At 42.9% G+C, this 13,554-nt stretch overlaps 1 protein-coding gene and 1 non-coding gene across 41 annotated transcripts in view; one reads left to right on the forward strand and one right to left on the reverse strand.

Moving 5' to 3' along the window:
* The window catches only part of Fam184a (family with sequence similarity 184, member A), a 124,572-nt gene that overhangs the window by 60,521 nt on the left and 50,497 nt on the right, over positions 1 to 13,554 (reverse strand). For 21 of the 40 annotated variants that reach the window (XR_015644880.1, XR_015644875.1, XR_015644873.1 and 18 more), the window contains 3 exon segments: positions 7,092 to 7,946; positions 5,694 to 5,829; positions 3,362 to 3,543 (listed from right to left, as the gene is read on the reverse strand). The exons of 6 other annotated variants lie outside the window; for them this stretch is intronic. Coding sequence is in view for 20 of the 34 variants with exons in the window: in NM_001427095.1 (NP_001414024.1) it covers positions 3,362 to 3,543; positions 5,694 to 5,829; positions 7,092 to 7,946 (1,173 nt within the window). In the remaining 14 variants the exon portion in view is untranslated. 40 annotated transcript variants of the gene reach the window in all.
* On the forward strand, positions 570 to 690 carry LOC120099028 (small nucleolar RNA SNORA26). Its single transcript, XR_015646054.1, has one exon. It is a non-coding gene; the product is annotated as a small nucleolar RNA SNORA26 (small nucleolar RNA).

Genomic DNA, 13,554 nt, shown 5'->3' on the forward strand with positions numbered 1-13,554 from the left:
GATGAGGCAAAAACAAAATAGTTTAAATTAAGAAATAAAATGAAATGTTGCTGTATTAGAAGAGAATGTGTGTTGGTACAATAGTAACATTAAAGGATTAAGGGTTGTGAGCAGTACACAAAAAGGCTTAGCCATCAACTGCTCATATAATATCATTCAGTACAACTGGGGTGTCATCTCTGTGTCTTTTTACCAATCACAAGCTAGCGATGAGAAGAAGTAAAAAGACAGTGGCGGTACAGTGTTATGACTTGTATGAAAGGTGTCTATTGCATGTTGCTAAAGTGTACAGAAAGGGGTATAATCTCGGTAGGCAGAGTCTCTCTCTCTCTCTCTCTCTCTCTCTCACACACACACACACACACACACACACACACACACAGAGAGAGAGAGAGAGAGAGAGAGAGAGAGAGAGAGAAAGAGAGAGAGACAGAAGGACAGACAGACAGACAACGAATCAATTCAATTAGGGAAGAGAAAACACAGAGCTGGCAAGGACACGCTCTCACGCCCAACTTTCACAAGCTAAGAAGGCATCCAAAGATGTCTCATGTCAAAAGCATGGATTCGTGCCCTTTTACGGTTGTCATGGTACTTTAAGAGGCTAACACAAAAGGGTAAAAGAACTCTCCATAAAACCTAGAGAGGAAAACTACACCTCCTCTTTGGATCCTGTCTGGAGTCATCAATTTCCATGGATTCACCACCATTTCCATTGCCTTTCAGCATTTTGAATGACGAAAAAAAGTAGTTAACCAGGGGACAAAGACGCAGGGAGACGGAAGGCCTAGTGCGGTCTAATCACACAAGTTACCACAGGCCACGTAATCCTGGGAACACTGAATGAACAGTGATGGACTTCAGGAACAGGTGTGAGTCAAATCATGAAATGGGCTCTTCATACTAAAAGCTTGGATTTTTGTTCTGGAGGGAATGAGAAATTACACATATACTCACATGTGAGAAGTCATCATTCATAAATATATATATATATATATATATAATTCATCTTTGTAATAGGTTAAGGAGAAAATCTAGGAGGCTGTCACCACTACCATCAGAACAGCAAAGACACCTACTTCAACTCACGATCTGTGAGTAGGTATGAAGAGAAGAGGATGGATAGAAGCCTATGAGGGGAGTGGAACCAACAAGACGTAGTGAGAGATAAGGAGATTAGAGAAGATGCCTCCCCTGACTAGGTCAAGTAAGGAACACACTAAACAGCGATAAGGAGAGGGGATTTCTGTGCATACTGCAATGACGTGTTTATCAAAACCATAAATAGAGACATTGAGTGGAAAGTTCAGTATATAAGGCTCAGGGGGAAGGACTCTGCAGCTATCAGGGAACAAATGGCACCAGTTGTTACTGGAGTAGACAAGTGAGTGGAATAAGAGAGAACCCTGGGCTCATCTTGCCAGGAGGGTCATTACTGTAGCTTGCAGGATTCACAGCTGGGTACCCTGTGGTATTGGTTATGTTGTTCCCCTGGTGGCAAACACAGCACGTCTTGGCACCATGAAAGCTGGGGTGAAACTTCCTAGCGAGTACCAGCTTGATTTCTCATCGCCCAGTGACTCAAGCTTGTGATGTCTTGAGCAGCAGGGTCTAACTTACCATCAACTTCTGGAACGCAACGAAGTGATGCCGGCAGGAATGTTTTGGGAGTAACTGAGGTGGTTTGAATAGGTTTGGCCTCCACAGACTCATGTGTTTGAATGCTTGGCCCATAGGGAGCGGCACATTAGGAGGTGTAGCCTTGTTGGAGTAGGGGTGGCTTTATTGCCAAGTAACATGTCATTGTTGGGGTGGGGGTGGGGGTTTTGATGTCTCCTATATCAATCTAGGCCCGGTGTAGCACAGTCTTTCCCCTGCTGCCTGCAGAACTCGGTTCTATCTCCAGCACCATGTAGGCCTGTGTGCTGCCGTGCTCCCTACCATGAGGAAAATGGGCTAAATCCCTGAAACATGAGCCAACTAAATGTTAGCCATTAGCAGAGTCTCTGTGGTCATGGTGTCTCTTCACAGCAATGAAAAATTAACTACCACAGTAGCTAGTTGCTACCTTTTCATAAGACAGAACTGTTAATGTTCTGGCAGAATGTCTGGTAGTGTCATCTGGGCTCAAAACCTGTGGCTGGGTGAATAATAGGACCTAGGGGAAAACCTACTATTATTCTGTTTAGTTAACAACATATTAAACTGTCACCCATGTGCTCATATGTGTTAAGTTTCTGCAGCTTTCAGTTCTCAGCAGCGAAGCTTCTTTTCTGTAGTAGACAGGATTACTACAGAGACTCACATCTGGTCAGAGCAGAGAATACAAGGCTATGGACCACTCAACCTAAACGGGACATCTGTACCACACTCCCTACCCACACGGCACAGGAATCGACTCAGAAGAAAAGCCAGAGAGACAGCAAGAGCCAAGGGTGGAGGACTGCTTTGAAACAAGGGTTTTATGGCCATTCTGGGACCACTGCAAACATGAACTCACAGCAGGCCGTGGCAGATGCACAATGTCTGCACAAGACCAAGCCAGCCCAAGGCCCAGCATGATGCGGGAAGGAGCTCACAGAAATCCCACTTCTAGCTGAGGAATCCCGGCAACTGATGGGTGCTAAGGGAGAAAGAGGCAGTTCTCTTTGGATTTACTAGGCTGCCCACCTTCCAGTGGACTACCCAACAGCCATACACCTACCGGGAGCATCAGTACTCAGTGTGTTTAAGTAGAACTCATGAATTTGGGAGGAAAAGAAAGTAGACGTACGGGAGAAGGTGAGAGGGGAAAGATTTGATCAAAGCACATCATACCACATTCATGTGTGGGATTCTCAAACAATAATCGTGTGGATTGCTAGGAAAATCTCTACTACTGGGGGTTGAGGGGTACAAACAGTATGATGTCCGATGCAGCAAATCTGACAACTACAGACTGGGGAACTGAGGCAAACCCAGCTTCGATGGCACGGTGGTAAAACAAAACAAAAACCCAGACCAGAAAGATAGGAAGTAGGGGAGAGGAAGGAAATAGAGGAAGGGAAGGGAGAGAAAGAAAAGAAAAAGATTCCCAGGAGTATATGCAATAGCACATTTCATTTATTTAAAAATGTATTCAATACAATGTATAATAAAATACAAATCCTACTCATTTTCTGGCTTGAAATGAATAGAAATTCTTAGATTTTTTTTATAGTATAGATTACTATGCAAATATTTGGAATACATACGTAACATTGCATGGTCCCTTTGAACCTTATTTCCAAAAAAACAAACCAAGACTAGACTAAGAATGTATGTCCCCATGCAGCAGGACGGGGACCTGCACTTCCTTCTGCTCCTCCCCTGCCCACGGTACCTTCTCCATCTCCAACTCCTGCTGCTTCTGTTCTTCGTCCAGGCTCTGCGTTCTGCTCTGCAGAAACGCTCGCTCCTTTTCCAGCTGACATAATCTCTCATGGGCTCTGGATTTTTCTGATTCTAAATCTTTAATTGTAACTTCCTGGGTCATCTGAGTTGCCTGAAGCATTCCAATATGACCTGGAAAGCGCCCCCCACAAAGAAAAGCCCCTCAGTTTCCAGCGTGTCACTATGAAGCGTGTCTCTAATGACACAACTACGCTTCAGCCTGAGTGGTCCCAGCTGTCGCCTTGGCTTCCGTGCTGCACCCATGCGGAAATAATCCCCACGGGAACGTCTCACCCAGTTATACTCCTTTAGAATACCAAGTCCACTTTTACACCACGGATGGTCCCTGGTACCATCTCGACGATTTTTTAAAAAGGAGAAGCTGCAAGGTAAACAAGTTAACATAGGAACAACTCTTCAGTAGCTTGTGGGAAAGTTCCCGGGGAGCAACTATGGAAAGAGGATGCACTGGCTAGTTCTATGAAATAAAGATGGGACATTTATTCTCTTCTCTTCTTCCGCCCTACCCCCTGGAAGAATGTGTGTGCAGGGAACAAAGGTAGCAGCTGGTTCAACTGAATTTGTTTTAGATAAAGATGAGATTGGAAGGCTGAGGAGAGCAAGACTGAAAACAAACTGAAGGACAATTAAACTGGGTGAGGGGTGCGGAAAGAGTAGTTGTGGATATGATCACAGCACACTGTTTACATGTTTGAAACTGGGAAAGACTAAACAGAAGAGTTATTTAAAGTGGGTAAGGAGAAGGTCCAGGTGAGGGGGGAAGCCCGAATGTGGAAGGAGGTGAGCATGGAAAGAACCATTTAAGGCAGAGATTTTCAAAGAATCCTGGACAAGCAGCACCAGGCTCGCTGGGAACTCTAGTCAGCACACCTACTGCAGCTCAGCGAGTGGGAGAGCCTGTGGGCAGGCCCGGCATCTGTGGGCTCACAAACTGCCTGAATGATTCTGAGGCATGCCCGACATCATTTTAATTGACTGGTTTATGGGCAAGAAAATTCACCAGTGAACCAATCAGAATGAAAGGTGTTCCTGAAACAGCTTTACTGGATAGAATACTCCATCCTCTTGGACAAAGAGCAGCTTCAGACTTGACCTGACTCAGCGTCTAAGGGTCATGAAGTGAAGATTATTGCCTCATCACATGGGTGACTAGATTGTCCTGTATGAACTCACCTTCGTTCCCTACATGCAAATTCTTCTACAGTCAGACAGACGGATGGACGGACAGACAGAGGGAGGGAGGGAAGGAGGAGAAGGATAAATGGTGTATTTTCATGCATCGGGAGTGTGTTCTATAAAAATATACTCCTAAGGCCAAAAAATATGAGGCATCCTGAGGCAGGATAGAAAGACAGGGGACAAGATGGGGACGTGGGAAGGGGAGAAGCCACCTGGTCCCAGGCTTAGGTGAGGTCTCTCACCAACTGAGAGTCAAGCATCCCCGTGCACTTAGCATGCATTGTAAAAACTGTTTACATATCGACAATCCCCCTTTTACATGAGGATATTCACAAATAAAAATAATGTAAAAGCAGCAACATACGTGCTTAAGGCCTGAGCATCCTTAACTTAGAATTCAGTCTTCTGCCTTCCCTCACACTTTCTGGGGATCTCACAAACTTTGGTTGGCAGTAAATGCTTCCTGTGATTTGGGATGTTACCGTGGACAAAATCCTGGTTTGGAATACCCCCAGGAACTCCCTTTCAACCTCAAATTCCACGACAGCTGTAGAGATGACAACTGAAAACCCACCAGCACTGCACACATGGCTATTGTAAAGACTGGAAAATCCAGGTCTCCCTTGAGAAGCCTGGGGCCATGTGTGTGTCTTATTCAGTCATCACCCCTTTTCTGTTGAACCTGGGTTTAAATCAATATTTTAAAACAAGTTCCTTCAGGCAAGCAATTCTGCTTTAAACTGGCTCATCCTGAGAAACCTGTCTACAGTGAAGTCATAGACCTAGCTTAACCTTGGCAGGGCTTCCTTAGGAACCCCACAGAGGACGGACTGCGAGTGGGGAGGGAGCTGTGCTCCACAGCTGTTGACAATCCCATCACCTCAATGTTGTAATCACTCAGGAACATATTAGAGACTTCTAAAATGAAAAAGAAACACCACAGTCTAAATTATTTCAAAATACCAGGAGGAATGGTAAATATTAAATTAGAAGAACTGTCAAAATATTCAGATATTGTTTTCAATGAACAGCGGGGCCTCTGTTTTTAACTGAGCACAGCGCCAAGCTACGGGTAGACATACTAGCTTTGCGGACAAGATCTGAAGCTTGCTCTTGCAATCGCTCCCGGGCAGCTGCTAGCTCGCTTTCCACTTCCTTGTGCTTGCTTAACAAGGCCATTTCCCCCTCCTTGGCATCGTCAAGCTGTTTTTGAAGAACCTAAGGAAGATCATATAGCCATAATCAAACGCAAGCATGGTGCTAAGCTGAAAAAAATATTAAAATTGTAAGTAAGCATCGCCTTTCTCTCCCCAGAAAGTTCTCTGTAACTAGGGCTCCTTAGTTTTAAGTCTGTAAGATGAGATAACATAACCTGGCATTTTAAGTCACATGATCCAGTGAGGGAGGCCTATTTCTACCCTGTCTACTGCATTCTAATGCTCTGCAGATGCTAACACAGCCGGCCAGGAAGCCTTCTGCGCTAGTGCCACATAACACTTGTGGAGGCTTTCGACATCCTTTCTACAAGTGAGCTGGCTCTTACAAATTTCACTTTTAAGAGCAATAATTTCTTTGTTCAATGTCTAAACATCAAATAGTGAGGCAGACCATCCTTAATAAAGAGAAAAAGGAAAGCACAATTAATCCCCAAGCTCAGTATTTCCACTCTCCCAAGTCACTGGTGGAAACACTAGTAAGCTTTTTATAGGAAATCATTTATAGTATTAACACTGTCTTAAACGTTATCATTCTGGGTGCTTGATATCGGGACTTCTAACTGAATAGGTAAAAGTAATAAAAATTACCCCTTCCACTGTTTTTCTCACAAAGGCAAAGAAAAAAATTGGGAAAGGGGCTTAAACGCCCAATGCTAAAGCTAGCAGGCTGCCCTTCAAGTGAACAAGTTAACACAAAGTTAATACATAAAAGAAAAGTAGATGAGGCTAAGCGATGGCTTAGCAGGTAAGGGTACTTGCTGTCTTGCAGAGAACTCAGGTTTAGTTCCCAAGCACCCACACGGTAGCTTACAACCACCGGTATGCATGTAGTTTTATAAAATACCCATACTCATAAAATAAAATAAAATCCAGAATAAACTGCTTAAAGCCATTAAGCGTCTACTCTCAAAAAAAAAAAGAAAGAAAGAAAAAGAAACAAAACAAAAAGAAAACAAACAAAACAACAACAACAACAACAAAACTCTCCTGAACCCCAGGGGAGCAGAGCTAGGTAGGCAGAAGTTGGGGAACCCTGGAGCACACTGGCTAGCCTGAACCACTGAAATGGCAAACAAAGACCTCTGGTTTCAGCAAAAGACCTCAACATGCAAGATAGAGAGCAATCCTAGAAAACCCCCAGTGCCAACCTCAGTTTCCACGTACATAGGTGGGCGCGCGCCACATTCGCACCAACGCGCATGCTCACACACCACGCACAGGTAAAGCAAGAACAAAAACCCTAAGCGGCCCACGCCCTCTCACCTGTACATTGTTCTCTGCTGTGGCCAGAGCCATCTGCAGCTTTTGGCATTTGTCGAGAAGGCTGCTGGCTTCGTCCTGCACCATCTGCAGTTCCGTTTTTAATTTTCCTATGGTTTTTCGTAAAATGGCTTCTTGCCCCTGGAACTCTTTGCGAAGATCGGCCTCCTTGTCCCTGCTGGCCTGCAGGCTTTCGGCCGTGAAGAGCTGTGACCTTTTCAAATTATCAAGCTCACGCTCATAAAATAATTGGGCTTTGCTCAGCTTGCCTTCGTACTCCTCGATGAGCTCTTTCTTTTCGAGTCTCAGCTCCTCCAGGGTGTTGTTCAAGGCCTCCACCTCCCTCCTGTGCAGTTCCTCGGCTTTCTCCTGCCCCAGGTTCATGGAGGCGCTGTGGTCCTCCTGGGACCTCAACAGCTCTTGGACTTCGAGTCTGTGAGTGGTTCTCAACTCTTCCAGGGCCGACTGCTTGTCGTTTTCAAACTGAACCTGGAGCTGCCCGAAGCTCCGCAACCTTTCTTCGAATTTCTTCCTGATCTCTTCGACCTCCCGGGACATGGTTACTATGCGCTGAACATGCTGGGCCTCTGCACAAAGCTGCATGTCCTCAACTCTGCGCTTATAGGCTTCAAACTCTTTCAAAGCCTCCTGCTTCATCTTCACGTGATCTTCTAAAGACGCTTCCAAAACTTGAATCTTTCTCTTAAGGTCTAACTCTTCCGTCACCCTGCTCTTGTATAGCAGTATCTTCTCTCGTGTTTCCGCAAGGATTTGTTGGATTTCTTCTTCGTGGGCATCTTTGAGGGCCTGAATGGCAGAATCGTGCTCGTCATTCTTAGTATTTAAAGCATATATTACCTACGTGGCAGAAGAAGGGAGAGGAACTCAGCACACGTTTTTACATCTTGAAGTTGATTCTTTCATCTGGATTGATTTTTTTTCTACACACATATGATTTCTGGTAACTATTAAATACTGAAATATCAGGCAATTATTTTTGCACCCACAGATTGATTCTCTTTGCAGATTCTATCCTTGCATAGATTTAAGCTGTTATTTCAAAACATTTCAAGGTGACTCATTTGCAAAAATGCACACGTACAATCCCAGCACTTCAGGAGGTTAAGGCAGAAGGATAAAAAGTCACTACATACACAGTGAGTTCCAGGCCATCTTGGACTTCATGGAAAGGCGTCAGTCTACTTCTGTCTCTATCTGTGTGTGTCAGTCTGCCTGCCTATCCCCCCCCCCCCCCCACACACACACCCTGCTTTCTTAAAAAAAAACAGTCAAATTTAAGAATAATATACTATCATTGAAAGGAAGAAAGGAATATCAGAGGTCATCTGGACAGAGAAGAGAGCTCTCTGTACAACCTAGGCCAGCATAGTGGTGGCTACAGAAGATGACGAGGAGGAAAGTCTCAGGTAAGAAGCCACTGTGTAGCATGTTCTCATCTCACATTCATGTACATGGAGCTCTAGAGACTAGGCTTCCCCAGAGCACACTTTATGTGTTAAAGGACCTACTTAAATATACAAATGTTAGAAATTCCCCTTTCTACAACCCTTATAGTTTGCTTTTGTTAAGAGATTAGAACTATTTTATTGACGATGAACAAAATCTGCTGTGTTCTAAACTAGCAAGTCAATCTAAATTTCTCTTCTACTTTGAAAACTCACTTAAGCGATTTAAACCTGACCGGGGCTGCACCTCTGTGTTTCCACTGGAGCAGTAGCTCTCCAGTCCCAGGGAGCTCCAGAACCACAGGGCTCAAGGGTCAGTCCGCTTTCCCCAGATCATCCCTACACTTTCGATCTCCCACAGCCATCTGAAGTAGACATGATCAAGTGGAACTGAACTCTTCTTAGTCTTTGAGATCTAATGTCACCTTCAAGTGGACAATGTTAGAATTGAGCTGAATTACAGACATGGAAGAAATCCACATCTATTGTGGTGAATGGAGGCGCCCATAGCAAACCACACTGAATGTGAGAACCCATCCCAAGCAGCCATTAGGACGAACGACCAGGGTCATTGTCTCACTTGTGTAAGAGCACCTGCACACAGAGGTGCACACATCTACATTAATAAGTACACATAAACACATACGCACATCATTATAAATCTAAGTAAAAATGACACACACTTTACTCCATCGTGGGTTCCTTTCCAGAATGAGTATATATATATATGTATATGTGCGTGTGTTGTGTCTCCCCAAGAAAGGTCTGTCACACACAGAAAATTAATTCTTGATGCTTGAGATGTGGGTTTATGGTGTTTTACCATAACAGTCTGATTGCATTAATACACTGGTAATATATCAATATATTCCTTCTGAAAATCTAACCAGAAATAAAATATATTCATTGTCCAAAAAAGCACATTTATAATAAAAGCCATCCATCGAAACAAAATGTATTATATTAACTTATTAATTAAAGTCAGCTTCCATTCAAAGGATGCTAGGATGTACAAATTAAGGCATTTTAAATTTAGATCTCCAATAACTCAAGAAATAACAAGCATCAACAAGGATTGAATTAAATTAAAGAGCCTTTGAACAGTTAAAGAAACAAATGAGTAAAACAACATACATAATGAGAGAAAAATATTTGCCAGCTATACTTCCAGGAGGGATTAAGATTCAGAATACATAAAGAACTCAAATTATTCAACAGCAAAATGCTAAGTAATCCATTTAATAAATGGTCAAGGATCTGAATAGATTCTTAAGGTTCAAATGACCAATAACTGTACTACATGAGAGAAATGTTGGTGTTAGCTACTCTAACATTTGCATCACTACTGCACTGGCCTGTCAGGTAAGCATGTCACCTTGTAGACTGGCTTGTAGCTGGGTTGAGGTTCACCTTCTTCCTCTGAGAGCATGTGGAGTGCCTTCCAGTATTGTGAACACTAGTCACTTGAGGTGAAGGCTCTAGTTAGGTGCCATCTGGACTTCTTCATACTCAGTGAGACACGTGGGTGTTATCTTCAGCAATAGAGGCTTACCTTTGGATTGTGGCCAGTGATCAATAGCCTTGGGAATAGCTTGAGTGGTTTGGGGGTTTCAATGGATCCTCTTTGCTGACAACTCAATTAGTTGTAACCCAGTTCCAGAAGTGGAAGCTTCATTTGGTGACAAGAGATGTCCAGGGGAGGCTCTATCTCCCCTGTTATTTGGTGATTCCATTTAGATCACCTTCCCTCAAGTAAGTTTCCATATGACCTCAGTTTTAGCTGCCCCTCCCTGATGCATTTTTCCCTTCCCTTCCCTATTTCATCTTCCTGTTCTACTAACCCCACTTGAGGTTCCATCCATAACTATCTATTCCATTCTATTTCCCACAGGGTGATCTATCACCTCCCCTAAGCCCTTATTCTATACCTAACTTCTGTGGTTATATGGACTGTAGCTTCCTTATCAAAGACTTAACTGCATCAGCTACTCTTCCAGAGAACCAGGGTAAGAGTCCTAACACCCACGTGCTCACTCATAACCATCTGTAACTCTGTTTCCAGGGGATCCAACACCTTTTTCAGGCCTCCACACGCACCAGACATATTTACAGTATACAGACATGCATACTCATGTTGCACAGACAAAATAACCATACACGTAAAAAAGATAAGAAGTAATTTTAAAGACATGGGAATTTCATCGACACCAGCCAGAATGGCTATTATCAAGCACACAGAATTAAAGCATACTTTGGATGCAAGGGAGCAGACATCGTCCACATCCTCCAGTATGTTGTTTCTTTGTGGCTATCACTCTAATTGGAGCAAAAGTGAATCTCAATGTCACTTTAGTTTGCGTTTCCCTTATGGGTAGTGAAGTCAAACATTTTTTTCTGTTATTTTTGTGATTAAGAATGGTCCCATAGGCTCATAGATTTAAATGTTTAGTCATCAGGGGATGGCAGCACTTAGCAGGGGTGAGGAGGCCTGGCCTTGATGGAGGAGGAGTGTCACTGAGGGGTGAGCAGCTTTGGTGTTTTAAAAGCTCAAGCCAGGCCAACTGTTTCTCTTCCTGCTGCTTGCAGATCCAGATGTAGAACTCTCAGCTCCTCCAGCACCATGTCTGCCTGTGTGCCGCCATGCTCCCTGACATAATAATGGACTAACACTCTGAATCTGTGGGCCATACAACATGGGACTTTAATGATACTGTCAAAACTCAAATTTCTTAAGAAAACTTTTACTTTTGCTACTAGGGCTTGTTCTATTTGTTCTAGAATGGTAACATGCTGCCTGGATTCATATTTGGTGATACTCTGGAAATAGCTTCAAATGTGAAATGTTCACAAATTATCCAGGATAATTCTCTAATTCTTAAATGTTTCCAACGAGCTCTCAACAGCTTACTTAGGGAATATTATTTGTCTGTAATGTAGTTTATAGTTTGGAGCACGAATATTAACCCCATGTCTCAGAAAAGGCAGACTATTCAAATAATTAAAGCTCCTTCCCTCTGTATGTCATGAAATTGTACAAATTTCCTTGCTGATTTTCTTGACGGTTCCACAAAGGATGAGAGGTATCATGAATCTACATTACTTCAGTGACAGTTTTAATCATTGCACGAGAAGGAAAAAAAGCAAAACCTGTGTATAAAACAAGATTTATCACAAGTAGCTCAAGATGAGGTGGAGAGAAGCAAAGCAAACACTGAGGAGATCACAAATGAGCTCAAAAGAGCATCGATGAGGCAGGAGCCACAAGGATGGTACCGAGTACCATCAATACCAAAGGAAGGTCAGAGAAAATCCTAGGCTATGGTGGTGCTAAACACATGTAGTGCATGTCTCTCTGTCTCCGTCCCTCTGTCTCTCTGTCTCTCTGTCTCTCTGTCTCTCTGTCTCTCTCTCTTTCTCTCTCTCTCATACACACACACACACACACACACACACAAACATATACGGGGGGGTAGATGCACAATTTTTTCCTTTCTGAACCAATTTAAAATACATTTTATCTACCAGTGCCTAAATACATTCAAACATTATTTTCTAATATCGATGTATTATCGCACTCCCAAATTTAGACTGATAGAATACTCTTTAATCCTAGAGCATAATAAACATAATCAAATTATCCAGTAGTAAAATTTACAGTAAATTTTCTTTATCAAGGTAGATCTACCTAGAATTCCACATTGTAGTAAACTGTCATTCACTTTAGTTTCTTTAACCGGAAACACATGCACATGCACACACACATGCACTCACTCATGCACATATGCAGAGAGAGAGAGAGAGAGAGAGAGAGAGAGAATGAGCAAGAAAAGCTATTATGTTTTTTAAATTTTATGACATTTGTTTTTATTTTTGGTTTTTTTTTTTGTTTGTTTGTTTTGGTTTGGTTTTTTTTATTTTTCGGAGCTGGGGACCGAACCCAGGGCCTTGCGCTTGCTAGGCAAGCGCTCTACCACTGAGCTAAATCCCCAACCATGACATTTGTTTTTAAAGAACCTAGATATTGGTTATGAATTCTGTAGTTTTTATGCTTTCATTTTGTTTTTTAATATCACATGACTTAAGGAAATTTTTTTGTTCTATCTTTTCAGCCCAACTGTGTTCTGAGTATCTAAAATTAACTAATATCACATATATTGATATCATATTAATGAACTGTGGTAAATCTATGAAACCTATTATTCATTTATCAACATTCTTCTCAAGTAGTATCCTTCCCTTGTAATGCTCTAGGCTGAGGCAGGAGGATCACCACATTTCAGCCCCTGAGCCACAGTGTATGACTGCCCAGATGCAGGGTTTTGAGTGGGCCCACCCTAACATCTGTGAAATGCTGGAGTGTGTGAAGGAGCTGGTCTTGCAGATCCAAAGCTGTAGAAACTCTACCACATAGGGCAATAAAAGGATATCTGAGAAGAGTCCCAGTGAGGATCCAGTATTGATGGTGCAGCACAAGCCAGAGACCTCCAACCACACCAGTGACTCACTGCAATGAACATTTGCAAGTAAAGCTGTGTGGACAAAAGCGTGTATTGTGGAACACACTGTGACACACCACAGCATGCATGGTGAGATTTCTTTCTTAATTTTCTATTTTTTAATTTTTAATTGTTATTCTTTTGGGGGGGTTGCAAGGATGAAGGGTGGATATGGAGGGGCGGGGAGATGAGTGGGATTGGGGTGCATGATGTGAAATTCACAAAGAATCAATAAAAAGTTAAAAAAATAAAACCTCATCATTCACAACAACAACAATAAAAACAACGGTAGATCCTAAGACTAAGCATCCTACCCATGTGCACCAAGTTACGGGCCTGGGCTTGCCACCCAGCTCTGTGGGATCCTGTCCTTTCTTTTCCTGGGTGGGGATTATCAAGCAAAAGCCATGTTCACACCCACAGACGGAATTCTAAGGAGCTGTGAGAACTGTAGAAAAACAAGAACTAACAAAGTAGCCCTGTAAAGAGAAGCTGGCGGTTCTC

Source organism: Rattus norvegicus, chromosome 20, assembly GCF_021556685.1.
Source record: "Rattus norvegicus strain SHRSP/BbbUtx chromosome 20, alternate assembly SHRSP_T2T, whole genome shotgun sequence".
Taxonomy (NCBI): domain Eukaryota; kingdom Metazoa; phylum Chordata; class Mammalia; order Rodentia; family Muridae; genus Rattus; species Rattus norvegicus.